We start from the raw sequence: 22265 nt of genomic DNA on the forward strand, positions 1-22265 counted from the left end.
AGAACAGCGGCTGTGGCTCGGCTGGCTTAGCTGGCGAGCTGTGGGGACATTCTTCCTTCGGGAATTTCTCCTCTGCATTTTCCAACAGCATTTTGGGTTTGTTATTTGTTACTCCTTTCGGAGTATTGTTTTTTCTCTCTGTTGTTTTCCAGTTCTTGGTTCTGCTTGGCTATTCGGCAGACTGAGGGAAATAGAGAGGAGGGGCTAGGATATACTGTCCCAAAGTTTTGTTTTCAGTCTCCACCTGCTGGTCATGATTAGATATATACCCATTCGTAAAGTTAACCTCTACTGGTCTGGAGAAGCTAAAAGAAAGTAAATTAGCAGGTAAGAACCTAATTTCTCCATTTTACTGTGTTTTGATTATGTATGATTTTGTACGATATTCTCTAATAAAATCTGTACAAGAAAGTAAAGTACATGTACTTATCAGTACAGTAGGCCTAGTTCCTTATGTTGACCAGTTTGTTAAAGTCCCTTGGGTGGTCAACTTAAAAGAGGTTCTACTGTATATCATTGCTACTCCCTCTCCCTTTTTTGTTTGTCTTCTGATCTTATATCCTGCTGGGCAGATCTCTAGTGTTGCAGTATCAGATTTATTCTTTAACCATGTCTGTGTGATGAACATGATTCCTAGTTCACACTCCACTATCATATCTCTGATCAGGGTGAGTTTGTTGCATGTGAATCTTGTATTTACGTAGCATCATGGTATAGGATTGTTAGGTGGTAGGATACAGGTCTATTGCATGTGAATGTTTATAACATTGTATCATAAACTGTGCTGTGGTGAAATTCCAGGTATGCTGCGAGATGCCGGTAAGGAGGAGAGGCACTAGCGCTGGCTGACTGATTACTGGATGTGCCTCTTGCAGTGAGAAGCACGTCCTATAAGCAGTTAGCAGACGCCTCTCCTCACTGGCATCTCTTCACAACTCTCCTCCAGCACCCCATACTGGCGTAGTGATAGCATGCTCAGGGCCTCTGCACATGTACTGACATCATGATGACACCACACATTGTGTCAATGTCTGCACATTTCCAAATGCCCTCCAGCCATGGGTTTAGTGTATTGCGGTGTCAAAAAGTTTGCGGGACACTGGTTTATAAATTTCTCCTGTGTGGTTTCTGTTCCTTTGTGTTCTACTCAGTGTCGTAGTATTCAATGGGGATGCCGGCACCTCTCCAGCCACTAGCTATGTGCAAGATAATATTACCTACTTTATTGTAATTGGTTTGGTATGTGACCTAGGGTGAAAAGGCTAGCCCATCTGATGGTGGCTTAATATCAGGAATGGATAATGTGGGTGTTGAGTGTCTTTGACCATGAGGGAAAGATAATCAGTTGGGAAAGAGTCATTTCTTGGTCTCCATATTTAAAATTGGTAGTGTTCCTGTGTATAGTTGGAGAAACTGTCTTTTCTGAACTCAGTGGGTAACTTTGTTTGGGCTGGAATCGCTGGTATTTTTGGTCCATTTCCAAACTCAGTGTGTCTCTTTACAGTTTTCCTTCTTTCTAAGTTTGTTCCTTATAGAGTTTATAATAAGTTACTTGAACTTAGAGATTTTCACCTCTTGTGTGTAAGATTTTCCAGTATCCCTTCTCTGGATGATGTCTGAGAGGAGGTTCCGAGCAACTTCCCACACCCAGGGAGCTTGCTCTAGCTCTCTCCACTCTGGGTATCCCCTTAACTACTGCAGATGATCTTTTCTTCATGGGAAACACCTGAATGGTAGAGGTGCTGCCCATGGAAGAGCTCCTTTGCTCCCTACCCCATGAGGATGGGAAAGCCTCTCTATGCTCTCTGTCAGCTGAGTGACATCCAATGATGTCAATGGGGAAGGGTGGAGCAACTGGCTTTTCGATATACTGAATAGCTACAGAACTAAGAAACCCTACTTACATATTTTTCGCTCTAAGATGCACCTGACCATAAGACACACCTACATGTAGAGGAGAAAAAACCAAGAAAAAAAAATTCTGAACCAAATGGTCCCACCGCCCTGCCCTGTCCCCCTTCTGGTGGTCTAGTGGTAGGCCGGGACAGGGTACAGGGCAGGTCTAGTGGTAGGCAGACCTCCCCCTGTACCTTTTTTTAAATTGTGGCAGTCCAGCACTGTATCGGCAGGAGCTTTCTACACTCCTGCCCCTCCCTTTCTGGACAGCTGCCTCCGTGTCCTTATCTCTTGCAGCAGAGCGGCGCACAAGGCAAGCGTTAGCTTTTCGCGCTCTTGCCTGGTCCTGCGCAGCTCCCTGAAGGATTTGGACTACACATATGTTTTGTTTTGTTATAGTTACCAGCCCCTGAAGCAGCCTTGTTTTGTGAACATATTGGGCATGGTTGCTGGGAGCATTATTAATAAATTTGCCTTAATATCCAGATTGTCTGTGATTATACTGTTTCCATTTTGATACAATCTATGTTCTTAACTTTTCATTAAAAATGGGTTTTGATTAGTTTTGTTTTTGTTCTTTCATAGGTTTTGATTATTTCCCTTGTGGCATCTGTGTGGGAAGTGCCACACACTCTCCAAAACAACAACGGCTTTTGCTTGCATTTTCCAGTGTTTCTTTTGTCAGCGAGTTCAGCAAAGTTGTAATTCTTCCAATACCAGCCCTGAGCTGAGTGAAGAACCACCTGCAGAAATGGTAAAAATGACAAAATCAAAAACTTTCCAGGCTTACCTGCCAAATTGTCACAGAACCTACAGCTGTATTCACTGTAGAGCTCATCTAGCCAATCATGATGAACTCATATCTAAGGCAAGTGTTATGTTTTAAAGAGTTTGAAAACTTTTGCTTAAATTTGTGTAGTTATTGATAATGTTATCAGATGATTAAAAAAAAATAGTTCAGGCTCAAGATTCTGTGTTGATTTTACTCATTCTGATATGTTGTGTTCTAAACATTTGGATTTAAAGTATATCTATATTCTCTTTACTTGTCGTCTGGCTGTACTGTTCTGAACAAGTGAGTGTAATCCCCTCTTCTCAAAGGACAAGCAAGCAGTATATTTTCTCAAGTGGGTGACATCCATAAGCCTGGCACGGAGAGGTACCAAAGTGTACTCTCTTTAAAACTTTCAGTACCATTCATACCACGTGTGCACATGAGCCTTCACGCCTGACGTTGACATGCAGGAACCTCAGTTCTCCGTTTTCCACAGAGCAAAGTTGTGTTTCCAAACACTTCTAAGTGCAGTCAATATTCTTTTCTTTTTGCCTCCCATACCATTTTTCCCTAATTTTCAGTCTTTTTTTTTTTTTCCCCCCCATTTAAATTACTTATTTCTTTAGCATCTCTCCAGACTGGCACAGTTCACTGAAGGGTAGGTAATAGCTCATCATGTCTAGCAGGTGGAGACTGAGACAAAACTTTTGGCTGTAATACAAGTAGCTGTGGTTCCGTCTAATCCAGTGGTCTCAAACTCGCGGCCCGCCAGGTACTATTTTGAGGCCCTCGGTTTTATAAAGAATGATTCTTTATGGAAAACTTGTGCCTTAAGTGTCCGGTGGTCATGTCTGGCAGTCGTGTTCTGGAACATTGCCTGCCTCACTGCTGTAACCTCATGCAAGCGCTTTCCTGCGTCTGTACACGATTGTCCTCCTCGCCACCTCACAGTCGCATACAGACACCATTTGAGCCCACTAGCATCTTCTCATCTCAAGTTCCTTACTTGGAAAGTGTTTTTCTTGATTGCTGTCACTTCTGCTCGTCAAGTCAGTAAACTTCAAGCATTGGTTTCTGACTCGCCATATACAGTATTTCACCACAACAAGGTGGTTCTCCGCATTCATCCTAAATTTCTTCCAAAGGTTGACACGGAATTTCATCTGAATCAATCTATTGTGCTTCCAGTCTTCTTTCCAATGCTTCATTCTCATCCGGGAGAAGCAGCTCTTTAAACATTGGGCTGTAAGTGTTCCTTGGCGTACTATCTGCACAGGATTAAACCACACAGGATTTCACCTCAACTGTCCATCTTCTTTGATCCCAACAAACTGGGCCAACCTGTCATCAAGAGAACTATTTCCACATGGCTAGTGGCCTGTATTTCCTTCTGCTATGCTCAGGCTCGGTTGTGACTTGAGGGACATGTTATGGTAGCCTTGGTCCCTCCATCCCATTGCAGTAAGCTAGAGAGTCCCACATGTGAGAATATGCTGCCTGCTTGTCCTAGGATAAAGCACAGTTACTTTTTTTAATTATTTATTTCTTCAAATTTTACAAGCATAAATCTTGACATGAAAATAGAATTACAATGCAATAAAGTAAATTATCCCAGGGCAAGCAGGCAGCATATTCTCTACATGTGGGTGACGTCACCGACAGAGCCCCTAGCGGACGTTTTCGCAAGCAGAATTGCTTGAAGACCTTCAAGCTTGCGATTGGCCTGCGCATGCGTGTGTGCCTCTCCCGCCCGATCTAGGGCATGCGTGTCCTCAGTTCTGTTTTCCTTGCTTTGTGCGATATCGTTGTCCCTCTTGCACTGCGGCTTGTTTGGTTAGTTTCTTTTGAGTCGCTGTGCTCGCGTCTGTGTTTTTTTCTTCTTTTTATTTGTTTTTTCGGTTCGTACCTTTTTGACCGGGTTCCCGGTCTTACTCTAGCCACCTTGCGGGGCTGCGGCCGTCCTGGCTTCGTTCCGGGTTTAGAAACTGTACTAAGTGCAACTGGGTTATCTCCATCACCGACCCTCATCGTTGGTGTATGGAGTACCTAGGTGCAGAGCACCGTGCTGAGTTGTGCCCCTGTTGTGTGACTTTGCAACCCTGGGCTCTTCATCGGAGGGTGGCCAAGATTCTCCAACTCTTTTGCCCCATGGATCCTGCGTGATATGCCTTGAGCTTGGCCTTGGCGCCCTCGTTGGGCGCTTCGGCCTCGAAGTCCCCGTCGGCCTCAGCCCCTCCTGTTACTCCGGCCTCGGGTAAGTCTCCTTTTTCCTCCTCAGGTGTGCCAGCAAAGAAGCCTACCTCTGAGTCTCATGTCAGTGCCACCTCGTCGGCATCTTCGAAACATCACTCTAAGCGTGCCTCCTCGCGTAGGGAATACTCTTCCTCGAGGTCGCCCCCGAAGGAGCGCACGCCTGCACCTAAGACCCAAACACCTTTGGTCTCGGTGCCTATGTTCAAGGACATGCTTAAGGCTATTCTTACCACGCAGCTTTCCTCGGTGGTGCGCCAACTGGTCCCGACTTCGACGCCTCTGACCTCGGTCTCGACCCAGTCTCGGTCTGACCAGCCTGAGCATCCCCTCGTTTCTCGAAGACCTGCCTGCAAGACTTGCCGGGTTCCCTCAAGCGATTCTTCATCCCCCTGTACCTTTTCAGGGATTCAGACCAGGGGGTCATTTTCCCCCCACTACTTTGTCAAGGTTTGCCCCTCCTAAAAATCCCCGGGCTTCTCTGCCTCTTTGGGGCAGGTCTCCGACCGCAAAACCTTCTAGACACACGCTTGTCCTCGAGTTAGACTCGGGGTTGTGTTCCCCATCAAGGCAGCTACCAGCCTCTAAGGGGCCTTCTTCGAAACCGGTGGAGGACTTTTCCTTTACCCAGTCCTCCCCAAGGCATCACCAGTTACTTCCTCAGACCCCGGGGTCTTCCCCGGCCTCCCTAGCACGGGGTCGTTCCTCGACGCCCCCCAGACACTTTAGTAGAGCCTCTTCAGTTTCCCATTTGTGGGACTCCAAAGCCCCGGCTTACTATTCGAGGGAAATTTTTCCTTCTTTCTCAGCTGCCCCCAGATCTCGCTCGGGGTCTCCTCAGGAGGATGAGTCTTCTTCTCAAAATTCCTCCTTTACTCGTTTCATCTTTGTCATGGGTAGGGCCTTTAAACTGGACCTCCAGTATGAGTCCCGTTAAACCCAGGAATATCTGGAGGAGATGGGTGTTGATCATCCGTTTCACCTTTCACCGGAACCTGGAGACCCCCCTATGTGGTCACGGCCATTCCCTCCAAGTTGGAGTCCCATTACCGGACAATTCCTGTTAAGGGGTTTGAGAGTTCTCAGCTTTCTCATCAGTCCTTGGTGGTTGAGTCTTCCTTGAAGTCCAACCCCTCTAAGGTTTACGCTGCTGTCGCTCCGGGCCGAGAGGGCCGTATGATGGACAAGTTTGGTCGCCGTCTTTACCAAAACTCAATGATGGCGAATCGTGTCCTCGACTATAACTTTTTCTTTACGTCCTACCTCCAGTTCTGTGTGGACACCCTCCGCTCGTTCTGGGAGGACGTTCTGGATTCTCGGCGTCGGGAGTTTCACCTCCTCGAGGAGACCCTCTCCCAGCTCCGCCTCTATATGTTCCAGGCAGCCTACGATGCCTTCGAGTTGTCCTAGAGGGTCATGGCCTTTGCGGTCGCCTTGCTTGGCTCCGCCTTGTGGATATGGATCCGAATCTACAGGATCGTCTTGCCAATCTCCCATGTGTGGGTCATGAGCTCTTCGATGAGTCTATCGATGCGGCCACCAAGCGACTATCGGACCACAAACGGTTCTTTGCCAAAGGCCCCCCCCCCGGGCTCGGCAATAAAAAATTCCTCTCCGGAGATATCTGCAGAAATCTACTCCTGCATTCTCTCGGCCTCCCCCGAAGTGGCCTCAACAACAGCAGCAACGTCAAACTAAGGCCCAGCCGCCGGCTCTGGCAAAGAATGTGCCGTCTTTTTGACAATTCTGGTCCGAGCCTTTGGGCTCCCTTCCTCATGGAGCCTACCCCCTCCCCATCGGGGGTTGTCTCCATCATTTCTATGCCCAGTGGGAAAGTCTTACCACCGACAGTTGGGTGCTTTCTATCATCCGGGAGGGGTACTCCCTTCACATCAGTCACATACCCCTGGACCTACCTCCAAGAGTTTCCTTCTGCTTGGTCTCAGCTGCCTCTCCTTTTGCAGGAAGCTCAGGCCCTTTTTCGCCTTCGGGTGGTCGAGGAGGTTCCCCCGGACCAATGCAACACCGGATTTTATTCCCGGTACTTTCTGGTACCCAAGAAGACGGGGGATCTGCGTCCAATCCTGGACCTCCGCGCTCTAAACAAGTTTCTGGTCAGGGAACGGTTCAGATTGCTCACCCTTCCTACTTTGTACCCCCTCTTGGACGAGGGGGACTGGCTGTGCTCACTGGACCTCAAAGAGGCGTACACACACATTCCGATACACCCGGCCTCTCGTCGGTATCTGATATTCTGGGTGGGGGGATCTCCATCTTTTATATCGTGTTCTTCCCTTCGACTTGGCAGCCTCTCCGAGGGTCTTCACGAAAGGTCTAGTGGTGGTTGCTGCGGCCCTACATCTCCGCGGCCTTCAGGTGTTTCCCTACCTCGACGACGGGTTGATCAAAGCGTCTTCTCGCTATGAAGTTCTGCGAGCAACGAATCAAACCATCTTGTTCCTTCAGAGCCTCTGCTTCGAGATGAATTTCCCCAAGTCTCAGCTCTGCCCATCCCAGTCTCTGGAATTCATCGGAGCGGTCCTCGACAGGACCCTGTCCTTCGACAGGAGGCCCTTGTTTGCTTTTGCCGGAGGGTAGCCCATCTGTCTTCGGCCCCGGCTCGGCTCATGATGATCCTCCTAGGTCACATGGCCTCCATGGTTCACGTGACTCCTTTTGCCAGACTTCACCTCCGTATTCCTCAATGGACTCTAGCGTCCCAATGGAACCAGGATCGGGACCCTGTCTCTCGACTCATTGTCATGACTCCTTTGTTGAGGCAGTCTCTCCGTTGGTGGATGCTCTCTTCCAATCTTTCCAGAGGTTTTCTATTTCATGCTCCTCTTCCGCAGAAGGTCCTGACTATGGACTCGTCGGCCTACGCTTGGGGGGCTCATCTGGACAGTCTTCGCACTCAGGGTTTTTGGTCCAGTGCCGACTGACTTTGTCACATCAGTCTACTGGAGCTTCGAGCGATCTTCCTCGCCCTAAAGGCTTTTTGTCACCTGCTTCGTGACTGAGTGGTGCTGGTCTGCACGGACAACCAGGTCGCCATGTATTATATCAAAAGTCCCTGTGCCAAGAGGCAATGCGGCTCTGGGATTGGGCCATCCGCCGCAACATATTCCTTTGAGCGGTCTACATTCACGGCCAGCACAATTGTCTGACGGACAAGTTGAAGCGTCTTCTGCAGCCTCACGAATGGTCCATCCATTCCTTGACCCTGCGTCAGGTATTTGTTCGTTGGGGACTCCGGATGTTGATCTGTTTGCGTCCCCCCACAATCACAAGTTACCCCGCTTCTGCTCCAGGGTTTACACCCCACTCAGACTCGAGGCAGATGCTTTCCTACTGGATTGGACGAACCTGTTTCAGTATGTGTTCCCTCCATTCCCTCTGATTCTGAAGACTCTCGTCAGGCTCAAGTCCACGAGTGCCACTATGATCCTGATAGCTCCTCGGTGGCCCCGACAGCCATGGTTCTCCCTTCTGTTGCAACTCGGTTCCAGGGATCCTCTTCTTCTGCCTGTTTTTCCTTCTCTGCTTATGCAGAGTCGAGGTTCTCTACTTCATCCCAACCTTCAGTCTCTGCACTTAACGGCTTGGTTCCTCGAGACTTAATTCCCTCGTTCCAGTTCTCACAGCCTGAGTTGGACGTCCTGGAGGCATCTCGGAAGGAGTCCACTCGCCAATGTTACCATCAGAAGTGGACCCATTTCTCTTCCTGGTGTGCTACTCGACAGCATGAGCCATTGTCTGCCTACTTATCTGTTGTCCTTGACTATCTGTTACACTTGTCTGGCGCTGGACTCAAGTCCTCCTCGGTTCGAGTCCACCTTAGTGCCATTGCTCCTTTTCATCAGCCGATTGACGGGAAGCCTATCTCTGTTCATCCTGTGGTTTCCCGCTTCATGAATGGCCTTTTCCACGTTCATCCGCCCCTTAAACCTCCTGTGGTTTGGGATCTTAACGTGGTCCTTGCTCGTTTAATGAAACCCCCGTTCAAGCCGCTAGTGCGGGCTCATTTGAAGTATCTTACTTGAAAGGTTGTGTTTCTTATTGCTCTCACTTCTGTCCGTCAGGTCAGTGAGCTTGGTGGCGGACCCTCCTTTCACTGTCTTCCATCATGATAAGGTGGTTCTCCGTACCCATCCTAAGTTCTTGCCTAAGGTTGTTTCTGAGTTTCACATCAACCAATCCATTGTTCTCCCTGTGTTTTTTCCGAAGCCCCTTTCTCACCCTGGAGAAGTGGCTCTGCATTCTCTTGATTGTTAGCGTACGCTGGCCTTCTACTTGAAGCGCACCGCTCCTCATCGTACTGCTCCCCAGCTATCTCTTTCGATCCTAATCGTTTGGGTTGTTCTGTTTCTAAGCGGACCATTTCTAACTGGTTTGCCGCTTGTATCTCTTTTTGTTACGCTCAGGCTGGTCTCTCCCTCCCAGATCGAGTCACTGGCCACAAGGTCAGAGCGATGGCGGTGTCTGTTGCTTTCCTCTGCTCGACTTCACTTGAGGAAATCTGTAAGACTGCCACTTGGTCCTCGGTTCATACGTTTACCTCGCACTACTGTCTGGATACTTTCTTCAGGCGTGATGGTCATTTTGGTCAGTCCGTTTTGCTGAATCTGTTCTCCTAAATTGCCAACTCCATCCCATTTTGGTTAGCTTGGAGGTCTCCCACATGTAGAGAATATGCTTCCTACTTGTCCTGGGATAAAGCACAGTTACTTACCATAACAGGTGTTATCCAGGGACAGCAGGCAGATATTCTCACAACCCACCCACCTCCCCGTGGTTGGCTTCTTTGCTAGCTATCTGAACTGAGGACACGCTGAGGAGACGCATGCCCTAGACCAAGAGGGAGGGGCTCGCGCTCATGCGCGGGCCAATCACAAGCTTGAAGGTCTTCAAGCAAGTCTGCTTGCGAAAACGTCCGCTAGGGGGCTCCTTCGGTGACGTCACCCACATGTAGAGAATATCTGCCTACTGTCCCTGGATAACACCTGTTACGGTAAGTAACTGTGCTTTCCTTATCCAACTAGGAAAAACACCAGAGTAAATTTAATGCAATTTCTAATTAAACCTCATCAATATAAGAAAACTGAACAGGGGGGGCATGATGTGGAAAAAACGGGTAAATAAAGTAAATTAATAACGGAAAAGCTTGTTGTATAATTGGCGGGTTAGCACATTAACTATCTGTTTCCGCTTCGTTCACATTGGAGGGTGTGGAAGCCTCTAAAGCACAGTTACTTATCGAACAGGTGTTATCCAGAGACAATAGGCAGATATTCTCACATCCCTCCCTTCTCCCCTGGTTGGCTTCTTAGCTTGCTTAAAGAACTGAGGTCAGGGAGGGAAGGCACTCGCGTGTGCGCGTTGAGGGTAGGCTAAATGCTTATGAACTCTTAAGTGCCATGCTTGGCTCTGTGGATGATGTCGCCCACATGTGAGAATATCTGCCTTCTGTTTCCAGATAACACTTGTTATCCCAGGACAAGCAGGCAGCATATTCTCTACATGTGGGTGACGTCATCAACAGAGCTCCGACGCGGACAGCTTTTCAAGCAAACTTGATTGAAGATTTCAAGTTTGCTGGTGCTGCACCACGCATGTGTGTGCCTTCCCGCTCCACTAGAGGGCGCATCCCCTCCTCGTGGTCTTCAGTTCTTAGTTTTCCGCGGAGCCAGAAAGCCTTGTTGTTTTTTCTCTCCGTGTTCAGTGCCTTTCTAGCACCGCGGCTTCTTTGGTTTTTCTCAGGAGTCACTGTGCGTTTTTTTCTTCTTTGTTTTTGTTGTTTGTTGCTTTTACCAATCATAGTTTGGCATCCGGGAGCTCCCGGTTTGCAGTGGCCGCTCGGCCTCATTCGGCTGCGGCCGTTTCCTCTATGTCCCAGCCCCTTACTGGGTTTAAAAAGTGCACCCAGTGCGGTTGGCTCCTGTCGATTACCGACCCGCATCGTTGGTGCATTTTGTGCCTAGAGGCGGACTATCCTACTGATTCTCGCCCCCGGTGTGCCACTTTCTAGAAACACGCCCTGCGTCGTCGACGAGCCCGCATGGCTGAGTTGTTTTGCTGTGGAGCAGGTCCTGGTGTCGGCCCGGCCTCGATGTCGGCCTCGAAGGCCTTGGCCCCAACTAAGCAGGTCTCAGCCTCGAAGAGCTCCGCCTCGAGGGCGTCGGCATCGGGTAAGTCCCCTCTTCTTTCTTCAGGGTCTGTGCCGGCGAGGAAGCCAACCTCAGAGTCTCTGGCCGCCCATGGTGGGAGTGCTCTTCCTCCGGCCTCGTCGAAACAGTCTAAGCCCTCCAAGCGTGCTTCCGCCTCAAGGGAATACTCATCCTCGAGGTCGCCCTCGGTGGAATGCACTGCTGCGCCTGACTTGCCCGCTGTGGTTTTGGCGCTGGGGTTCCAGGATATGCTTCGGGCTTTGATATCCTCGGAGCTTTCCTCGGCTTTGACCCACTTGACTCCGGCCTTGACCTTGCGAGCGATGGACCAGCCTGAGCGTCGCCTCGAGGCCCCTCGGGGCAAGGTGCGCCGGTCGAAGCATCTTTCCTTTTCAGATTCTTCGCCTTGGACCTCAAGGCGTACCTCGCCCTCAGGCCGCCCGAAGTCGGAGCGTGTCCCGACCCCATCTCGCCACTTGGTGAAGCGACCCCGGGACTCCCCTCTGAGGCGGGGCCAGTCCCCGGGCGTTCGCTCTACCGAGATTCTCCGGGCCTCGGAGTTGTCCTTGTCCAACTCTCGGTTGTTCAAGTCACCACTCCAGGAGGCCCCGGTTTCGGGTAGGTCCCCTTCCTTTTCCTGAGGCGTCTCTCCTCGGCGCCAGGGGGCCTCGGTGCCTTGGACCCCGTGGTCCTCGCCTCAAGGCGCCGGCGGTCCTCGACCCCGCCACATTCCTTTAGTGGAGCTTCCTGGGGCTCGGGTCAGGGGGACACTGATCTGCCTCCTCATTACTCTAGGGAGGCTTCTCCTTCCTTCTTGGTGGCACCTCAGTCTCGTTTGACCACCCCCCATGAGGGTTGGTCGGATAGTCTTTCATGAGGTTCGTGCAGGACATGGGGAGGGCGCTCCACCTCGACCTCCAGTCTGACTCCAAATACACAAAGGAGTTCTTGGAAGAGTTGGACCAGCCTTGTCCTCCGCGGGAGTCCCTGCGGCTCCCTTTGAATCCGGTGCTGCGCCAAGCTTTCATCCAGAATTTGGAAACCCCCTATGCGGTCCCAGTCATTCCATCCAAAATGGAATCGAAGTACAGGATCTTCCCTTGTCCGGGATTTGGGAAGGCACAATTTTCCCACCAGTCCTTGCTGGTGGAGTCTTCCCTAAAGAAGTCTCACCCTTCCAGGGTCTCGGCAGCGGTCCCGCCTGGCCGGGAGGGGAGGACGATGGACAAGTTTGGCAGGCGGCTCTACCAAAATTCTATGATGGCCAATCGGGTCTTGAACTATAACTTCACCTTTACCTTGTACCTTAAGGTGCTGATCAAGTCCCTGCCCGCCTTTCAGGGTGACTTGCCCGCCTCCTGTCAGGCGGATTTTGGGCACCTGGTGGACTCCCTTTCGCAGCTTCGTATGCACCTGTTTCACGCGGCTTACGATGTTTTTGAACTGTCCTCCCGGGTCTCCGCCTTTGCGGTAGCCATGCGCCGTTTGGCGTGGCTCCGCTTTGTGGACATGGACCCTAACCTCCAGGATCGCCTGGCCAATCTTCCCTGTTTGGGGAATGAGCTTTTCGACGACTCGATCGAGGCGGCCACCAAGCGCCTCTCGGAGCATGAGCGATCCTTCGCTTCTTTGGTGTGGCCCAAGCCGAAGCCCACTCCTCCTAAGGCTTATCAGCTGCCGCCCCGGCGATACCCGCAGAAGTCTTTTCTCGCCCGCCTCCTCACCGCCAGCAGCAACAGCGGGCTCCTCCCAAGCCTCAGACCCCTGCGGAGTCTAAACCCGCGCCGTCTTTTTGACGGTCTGAACGGATGAGGGCTGGCCCCCTCCGCGCTGGACACCCCTCTGCCTATCGGGGGCCTTCTACCCGAGTTGGACCCGCATAACCTCGGACGCTTGGGTCCTCACCGTTATCAGATAGGGGTATTCACTGATCTTCCGGGAGTTTCCGCCAGACAATCCTCCTGGTGGGTCTCTTTCGAATCGTGTGCAGCTTCCCTTGCTCCTTCTGGAGGCTCAGGCCCTTCACCTTCGAGCGGTGGAGGAGGTTTCCCCTTGTCAGCGGGGCGGGGGTTTTACTCCCGGTACTTCCTGGTCCCCAAAAAGACCGGGGTCCTCCGGCCTATCCTGGACCTCAAGAAGCTGAACAAATTTTTTGTTCAGGAGAAGTTCCGGATGCTCTCGCTACCCGTTCTGTATCCCTTGCTGGATGAGGGGGACTGGTTATGTTACCTCGATCTTAAAGAAGCTTACACTCACATTCCGGTGCATCCAGCTTGTCGCCGGTTCCTTCGCTTTCAGGTGGGGGACCTGCATCTTCAATACAGAGTCCTCACGTTTGGGATGGCTTCATCCCCACGCGTCTTCACGAAGTGTCTCGTGGTGGTGGCTGTGGTCCCAGGGTCTCCAGGTCTTCCCGTACCTTGACGACTGGCTGATCAAAGCCCCGTCGAGGGAGGGGGTTATTTTAGCGACCCGTCAGACTATTATATTCCTTCAGAGTCTGGGGTTTGAGGTAAACTTCCCAAAGTCCCAGTTGTGTCCCTCTCAGTCTCTACAGTTCATTGGGGCCGTGCTGGACACGGTTCGCCTCCGATCGTTCCTACCTCCCTCTCGGCAGGCCATGCTCGTGCAGCTGAGACGGCTGGTTTCCCTGCGGGCTTCGGTCTTGGCCAAGTAGATGATGGTCCTCTTGGGGCACATGGCCTCCACCATGCATGTCACGCCGTTCGCAAGGCTGCATCAGGGTCCCTCAGTGGACTCTGGCCTCTCAGTGGCGACAGGATCTGGATCCCGCTTCTCATCTCATTGCGGTGACTCCTTCCTTAACACGATCGCTCCGTTAGTGGACCAGCTCTTCCAATCTTTCCAGAGGGTTGCTCTTTCTCGCTCCTCCGCATCACAAGAACGGACTCCTCGGCGTATGCTTGGGGGGCACATCTCGACGGGCTGCGTACGCAAGACCTTTGGTTGAGTGCGGACCGTCGTTACCACATCAACTTGTTGGAGCTTCAGGCCATTTACAGTGCCATGGTGGCCTTCCGCCATTTGCTTCGGGATCAGGTGGTCCTGGTACGCACGGACAACCATGTGGCAATGTATTACGTAAACAAGCAGGGGGGTACGGGTTCCCTGTCTCTCTGCAAGGAGGCTCTTCGCCTTTGGAATTGGGCGTTCCGCCACAACATCTTTCTTCGTGCGGTATACATCCAGGGCGAACACAACTGCCTGGCGGACAAGTTAAGTCGCCTCCTGCAGCCGCACGAATGGTCTTTCCATTCCCAGACTCTGCGTCAGGTGTTTCTTCGGTGGGGGACTCCGCAGATAGATCTCTTCGCCTTGCCCCTCAATCACAAGTTGCCTCTTTTATGCTCCAGGGTATTCTCCCCGGATCATCTCGAGGCCGATGCGTTCCTCTTGGATTGGACGGGCAGGTTCCTGTATGCGTTTCCTCCCTTTCCGTTGATTTTGAGGACGCTTGTCCATCTCAAGTTGACTCACGCCACCATGATTCTGATCGCTCCTCGGTGGCCTTGACAGCCGTGGTTTTCCCTCTTCAACTCAGTATCAGGGATCCTCTGCTTCTGCCTGTGTTTCCTTCTCTGCTGTCTCAGAGTCGGGGTTCGCTGTTGCATCCCAATCTGCAGTCTCTGCATCTGACGGCTTGGTTCCTTTCCACCTGACTCCTTCCCTTGAGTTGTCCCAGTCGATGAGGGATGTTCTGGAAGCTTCAAGGAAAGCTTCCACTAGTTAGTGTTATGCCCAGAAGTGGACTATATTCGCCATGTGGTGTGCTTCGAATCGGGTGGAACCCTCGTCTGCTTCTTTATCATCGGTTTTGGATTATTTGCTTCATTTGTCTAGGTCTGGCCTCAAGACCAATTCTGTTCATGTACATCTTAGTGCGATTGCCGCCTTCTATCAGCAGCTTGATGGGAAGTCGTTTTCTGTCCACCCCTTGGTTTCTCGTTTCATGCGGGGTCTCTTGAATGTTCATCCTCCTTTCAAGCCTCCCCCTGTGGTTTGGGATCTCAATGTGGTTCTCGTTCAATTCATGAAACCCCCCTTTGAGCCCATGGATAAAGCTCATCTGAAGTTCCTTGCTTGGAAGGTGATCTTCCTGCTTGCCCTCACGTCTGCTCGCAGGGCTAGTGAGCTGCAGGCTTTGGTTGCAGACCCACCTTTTACTGTTTTTCATCATGACAAAGTGGTTCTACGCACTCATCCCAAGTTCTTGCCTAAGGTAGTGTCCGATTTTCACCTTAATCAGTCCATTGTCCTTTCGATGTTCTTCCCTAAGCCACATTCTCATCCTAGCAAGGTGGCACTTCACACTCTTGATTGTAAACGGGCATTGGCTTTCTATCGCCAACGAACCCGGTCTCATCGGAAGGTTCCTCAACTTTTCTTGTCTTTTGATCCTAATCGGTTGGGACGTCCTGTTTCCAAGCGCACCTTGTCCAACTGGTTGGCTGCTTGTATTTCCTTCTGCTAAGCTCAGGCTGGTCTCTCGCTGCATGGTCGGGTCACGGGATGGCGGCTTCTGTCGCTTTCCTCAGGTCCACGCCAATTGAGGAGATCTGCAAGGCTGCCACTTGGTCTTCGGTTCATACCTTCACCTCACACTACTGTCTGGATTCTTTGTCCAGGAGCGACGGCCGGTTTGGCCAGTCGGTTTTGTGTAATCTGTTTTCCTAAATTGCCAACTTCCCTCCATCCCTTTTTTGGTTAGCTTGGAGGTCACCCACATGTAGAGAATATGCTGCCTGCTTGTCCTGGGATAAAGCACAGTTACTTACCGTAACAGGTGTTATCCAGATATTCTCGCAACCCTCCCACGAGGAGGGGATGCGCCCTCTAGTGGAGCGGGAAGGCACACACATGCGTGCTGCAGCACCAGTAAACTTGAAATCTTCAATCAAGTTTGCTTGAAAAACTGTCCGCGTCGGGGCTCCGTTGATGAAGTCACCCACATGTAGAGAATATCTGCCTGCTGTCCCTGGATAATACCTGTTACGGTAAGTAACTGTGCTTTATGGTAACTGTGCTTTTTCTATCTTTGTTGTCTAGTCATTTTATTTTAATTCTATTGATCAGTCTCTTGTTTCTTCTTTTTCCATGTGCTATATCCATCTTTCCTTGTACAGCATTATCATCTTTGTGTCCATTGTTTGGATGGATTCTCTTTTTGCAGGTCGCCTTGAACCTTTGTCGGCGCTGTGCGATGGAGACATTGAGGAGTAGATTCGATAAGCACTTGTAGTCATCGTAGATTAATGATTACATTACATTACATTTGTGATTTTTATTCCGCCATCCGGTTCAAGGCGGATTACATAAGAATTGTCATAATATTACTAAATACATAGGCGGATTACATTAGAATTGTCGTGGTATTAGGAAATACAAAGGTTAGTTTGAACATGGTATTCGGAAATACAAAGGGTTAGTTTGAACATTTTAGGTTTGCTAAAGAGTAGATAGTATTGTAGGTGAAGTTTGGGACGGATCAGGATGTGTTATATAGGTTTTATGTATTTTTTGAAGAGTAGGGTTTTTGTTTCTCTTTTGAAGGTTTTGTAATCTGTGGTCGAAGACAGCAGATTGGTGAGTTGTTTGTCCAGTTTTGCTGCTCTGGTGGGCAGTAGGTTGTCACACAGTTTTCTTCGTTTGACATTTTTGGTTGGCAGGTGTGTGAATTAGTGTGTGGGTTCTCCTGTGTCTGGTTGAGGTGGATTAAGTTAGTCGGTTGTTCCAGTAGATTGGGCTGTCTCTGTTTATAGCTTTAAATAGTAGGCAATGGAATTTGAAGTGTATTCTTGCCTATATTGGGAGCCAGTGTGAGTCGTGGTATGCCTCTGATGTGGACGTATTTTTTCAGTGAACAGATGAGTCTTAAGCTGTGTTTTGTATTGTTTGTAGTTGTTTTATCATGGTCGCTGGGCAGGGGAGATATAGTATGTTGCAGTAGTCCATTAGGCCAAGGATTAGAGATTGTACCAAAAGTTGGAATTGTTTTCTGTCGAAGAATTTTCGAACTTGTCTTAGGTTTCTCATAGTAACGAATAATGTTTTTATTATTTTGTTGATTTGTGGTTGCATGGTACAGCTTCTGTAAATCAGTACTCCAAGGAGTTTTAGTGTGGGTTGAATGGGGTATGAGATCGAGTTTATTACTAGGTTTGTTAAGGTTCAGGTTTTGCTGTTTTCTAGGAGGATGAAGTTTGTTTTTTCAGGATTAAGTTTTAGTTTGTGTTCTGTCATCCATGATGCTACTGTTTCGAATGTTTCTGTGTATCATGCTTATCATGATGGATGGTCGAAGGGGAGGAAGATGGTGGTGTCATCTGCATAGCTGTAGGAGGTTAGGCCATGTTTTGTCTAGGCAGGAGCTGAGGGAGGCAACATATAAGATGAAGAGTGTGGGAGACAGAGGTGATCCTTGGGGTACTCCGCAGGGGTTGGACCATGGTTCTGATTTTTCTTTGTTTGTTTTAACTCTGTAAGTTGTGGATTGTAGGAAGCCTTTAAACCATGATAGTACGTGGCCTGAGATTCCTAAGGATGATGCCATGGTCTACCAGGTCGAAGGCTGCGGAGAGGTCTAGTTGTATGATCAGCATTTTCTTGCCTGTGCTGAGGTGTTGTCTAGCTGTGTCCATAAGTGTTCCTAGTAGGGTCTCGCTTCTTTGATATCCAAACCACTTTGAACTTCCATTGACAAAAGTTATAACTGTAACTACACTGCAAGACACTATTTTCTGGCCTTCAGATAAGGGAGCTGAAAAGACTCCATTTTAAGTTGAACTGCTGTGTTTAGGATTATCTCAGGGGGTAAAGCAGCATAATCATGTCACTCCTTTTCTCACCTAACTACAAAAAGGAGAATGGGCCTAGATTCACTAAGCCCACCAATCTTACCTGATCCGTGGGCGATCTGAAGGAAGGCCGACCGATTCTCCAACCTTCTACATGTAAATGAGGGTGATCAGAGGCATGCCCCTCACCAACGAGACGGATCGCTGGAGAGCGATCCTGACGCATGCGCAGACCATCTACTTTGCCTGTAGATGGTCTGTGCATGCGTTTGCTGTCAATTTTTTTAAAAAAATTTTATTTTTTACTCATCCTGACTCTCCTGCTTTCCGCCGCCCTTCCCTTTAGTGCGAGCCTATGGTTTTAACCCGCAGATTTAAAGTGGGTTCAGACCACTGGCTCGCACTGCAGGGAGAGGTGACAGAGAGCAGGAGAGGGAGAATTGTGGCAGAGAGCAAGGAGGGAGAGAAGGATGGCAAGCAGGAGCAGAGAGTAGAAGAGGGAGAATCGAGGCAAAGAGCAGGGAGGGAGCAGAAAATTTTGAGCAGGGAGCAGAGCTATTGGGCGAGCAGGATCACGGCAGAGAGCACAGAGAGAGCAGAGAGCTAAATAGAGCAGGGCTGGTGGAAGTTGGCTGGGATTTCAGGGCAGCATGAAGTAGGAGAGTCGGCAGAGGTGTGTGCGACTGGTCCTCAGCAGTCACTTGTTTTAGGATCGGGCAACCCAGTTGGTGTTCCTCTTTTTGCATGCCGTTCCCCCTCATTTGCATGATCGGATCGGGTGCTGGAGGAAGGTTAGTGAATCGGGTCGGGGTCGCTAAGTGGTCAGGAATTGATCGGTGGGCTTAGTGAATCTAGCCCATAGTCCTGTGTAGTCCTTAGTGCATACTTTATATACTCAACACTTAAGCACTAAAGTCAAATTATTAATTAAATAAATAAAAACTTATTGTTCCCGTACATGAAAGGGTCCAGAGAAGGGTGACTAAAATGGTTAAGGGGCTGGAGGAGTTGCCGTTCAGCGAGAGATTAGAGAACTGGGCCTCTTCTCCCTTGAAAAGAGGAGACTGCGAGGGGACATGATCGAAACATTCAAAATACTGAAAGGAATAGACTTAGTAGAGAAAGACAGACTATTCACCCTCTCCAAGGTAGGGAGAACAAGAGGACACTCTAAAGTTGAAAGGGGATAGATTCCGTACAAACGTAAAGAAATTCTTCTTCACCCAGAGAGTGGTAGAAAACTGAAACGCTCTTCCGGAGTCTGTCATAGGGGAAAAAACCCTCCAGGGTTTCAAGACAAAGTTGGACAAGTTCATGCTAAACTGGTGAGACTGGACTCATTTGGAGCACTGGTCTTGACCTTGGGGCTGTCGCGTGAGCAGACTACTGGGCAGGATGGACCATTGGTCTGACCCAGCAGCGGCAATTCTTATGTTCTTATATCCTTCTACCTATATCTAGCGGGATTGTGGTTCACATAAACAGTTGGATCTAAGTTTGTACAGGAGAAGGAAGTGACCTGCCGTGCAGCAGTTCACTTCCTCTTCCTCTTGCACACCCTGGAGAGGAAGAGAGAGAAGCAGAGCCACTAATGCCTGTGTCTGCGGTGAATTTTACATTGCATGCACAGAATTCTATGTAGATGGGAAATTCTGCGCAAATTCGGTACTGCATAGTTGCGCACAATTCCGCTAAGAGTAGTAATTGGGGTGGGTTGGTCATGTGATGATGCAGTACTAAGTGGAGGCTCCTTGCCTTAGCTCCGAACCTCCCGTGCTCAATTTTGGTTTTTTTGCATGCACTGCCTCCCATTGTATGCAAATGGATCTCATGCATATTCATTGGGGAAATTCTAAAAACCCAACTGAATTCCGGCCCTCGTTACCCACCCCTGATCTAGCCAAATGCCAAGCTACTGTCGAGGACATCCGTAATAGTTTGGAGCGACATGGGCACTGGCTTCATATGGCTGAAACCAGGATTGACGACCACACAGATAGGACCTTTACTAAGGAGGCGCAAATAAGAGCCCTGGAGACCTACTGTACCACCTTGCATGCCTAGCTCGAGGACCAGGAAAATATGGACCAAAGAAACACATTTGCATTGTGGGGTTGGCGGAGATGATCAAAGAGGAATATCGTGAAAAAATGGATCCCTGAGGCCGTCGGCCTTCTGCCTGTGGGTGCCCAGGTTCAACCCCTATTGGGTCCCTGCAGAGAGGGCGATGGGCGACCACGTCCTATTATCACCAGGATTCTTAATTTTGCTGACAAGACACAATTGATGTCATTGTATCAGAGGAAGGGCGCGCTGGAGTATCAAGGTACAAAGATTCTCCTGCGAGTTAGTATGCCTTGGCGCCATATTGCTCTGAACTCCGCAATAGGGGCCTGTGATTCATGGTCCAGTTTCTGCCCAGGTGTGCATAATGAGCGAGTTGGGCCCGAAGATGTGTAACACCTTAGATCTACAGGCCTCTGTTTGGAGCCTGGCACCATTGGCACCTTAGTCGCCTCGATGGAATAGAGATGCTGATCTGTTTTTTTGTGTGTGTGTTGACTGAGTTTGCCTTCTTTGTGGAGCTTGAGGGACCTGGGGATCTGGGCCCTTGCTGATTTCTACGAGTTCCAGCTTTACGGGCAGCATAGCATTTCTGCCCCATGTTGGAGTGTTGGGCCCCTCCAGATCTGCTGGCTTGCCTCAGGCTGAAGAGTCTCTCGGGGGGGGGGGGGGGGGGGGGGGGGGGTTCAGTATTCCTGTGTTGTTTTTTTTCTTTTACCCTTTTGAGCCTTGGGTCGGGACATTTAGACTGCTGGCTCTTTTCTTTTTCCTGGGACACTCTCTTTTTTGTTTTTTCTCTTTTTTTTTGAGCCTTGGACTGCTGTTGCCCTACATTGGGCTGTGCCCCCCCCCCATGCCTGAGTTTGTGCTTTGGCAGGGGCATTGGCTCAGGTTTATGTTTTCTTTTGCCAAAGTTCATGTTTTATGTGTATGTTGCATATATGCTGTTTTGGGGATCTTGTTGGAATGATAGTTGGGGGGTGGATGCGGGTGCTTCTTTCCTTTTTCTATAGTAGAGGGGGAACAGAGTGGGCTTTTTGGTTTGTTTTTATGTGGTGGATGCGGGAAGGGGTGTGTGCGTATGGGGGTTGGGGGGATTGTATGGTGTCTGTGGGGGGAGAAATTCTCTTGTGGTGGACTATGTGTGAAGGGTGTGAGTGAGATGGGGAACAAACCAATCGGGAAGGGAGGTGGGGTTTGGGGGATCGGGTGAGTGACTGAGGCTTGGGACTTTTGGATATTTGCCTTCTGTATCTATCATGGTTATGGCTGACCTCACTTGCATTACTTTAAATGTGGCTGGTATTAACTCCCCTGTTAAGAGGAAAAAGGTACTGTCTTTTCTGAAGAAGGAGAGGGCTTCGGTGGCCTTCTTACAGGAGACTCACCTTGTTCCGAGCAAACATCAAAAATTGGCTAGAGACTGGGTGGGTGACCTTGCCTACTCCTCATTTTCTTCCAAACAGCGGGGAGTGACCAAGGATGTAGCAGCTATTTCTCATGAGGTCATCAAAGACCCTCAGGGTCACTATGTGATATGGGTTGGCACCTTATATGATCGCCCAGTGGTATTATGTAATTTGTATGTGCCTAATGTATATTTACACTCTTTCTGTTCTAGGGTCTTGGCACATCTGCTTACTCTCCCTAATTACGAATTAATAGTGGGTGGAGACTTTAATGTTACTAATACCCCCACACTTGACTGCAAACCACCTAGGGGGTCAACATTTTGATGGGAGTGCTGGACCTCCTGGATGTGTGGCGCGTTTACCGCCCTGGAGAGGTGTATTTCACCTTTTTCTTAGGAGTGCACCATAGCTACTCCCGTTTGGATTACTTTCTCGTTCCAGCACAGTCTATTGGCAGGGTGGTGCGCACACACATCAGTGATCATGCTGCTGTAACCCTCACGATGAAATGGCAGGGACCGTCTACTGAAAAACTCTGGCGTTTCAACCCTACTCTGTACTTTGACAAAGCTTTTCATACTTATCCAATTGAGGAATGGACCAACTATTATAAGTCAAATGTGGGAGGGGAGGTTTCTGATACTGTGTTTTGGGAAGCTGCGAAAGCATATCTCAGGGAGAGCAACATGACTGATAAGGGGATGGAAAGCCTTTCATATGCTGAGAGATTGGAGAAACTGGGTCTCTTTTCCCTGGAGAAGAGGAGACAGAGGGGATATGATAGAGACTTACAGGATCATGAAGGGCATAGAGAGAGTAGAAAGGGACAGATTCTTCAAACTTTAATAAAATAAAAAAACGAGGGCATTCGGAAAAGTTGAAAGGG

At 49.5% G+C, this 22265-nt stretch overlaps 1 protein-coding gene across 5 annotated transcripts in view; it reads left to right on the forward strand.

Moving 5' to 3' along the window:
* The window catches only part of YPEL1 (yippee like 1), a 159029-nt gene that overhangs the window by 37825 nt on the left and 98939 nt on the right, over positions 1–22265 (forward strand). For all 5 annotated transcript variants that reach the window (XM_033956880.1, XM_033956877.1, XM_033956879.1 and 2 more), the window contains one exon: positions 2482–2764. In XM_033956880.1, the coding sequence (XP_033812771.1) occupies positions 2648–2764 (117 nt within the window). In that variant the 5' untranslated portion in view covers positions 2482–2647. The remainder of the gene's footprint in view (positions 1–2481; positions 2765–22265) is intronic.

The sequence above is a fragment of the Geotrypetes seraphini genome, chromosome 8 (assembly GCF_902459505.1).
Source record: "Geotrypetes seraphini chromosome 8, aGeoSer1.1, whole genome shotgun sequence".
Classification (NCBI taxonomy): domain Eukaryota; kingdom Metazoa; phylum Chordata; class Amphibia; order Gymnophiona; family Dermophiidae; genus Geotrypetes; species Geotrypetes seraphini.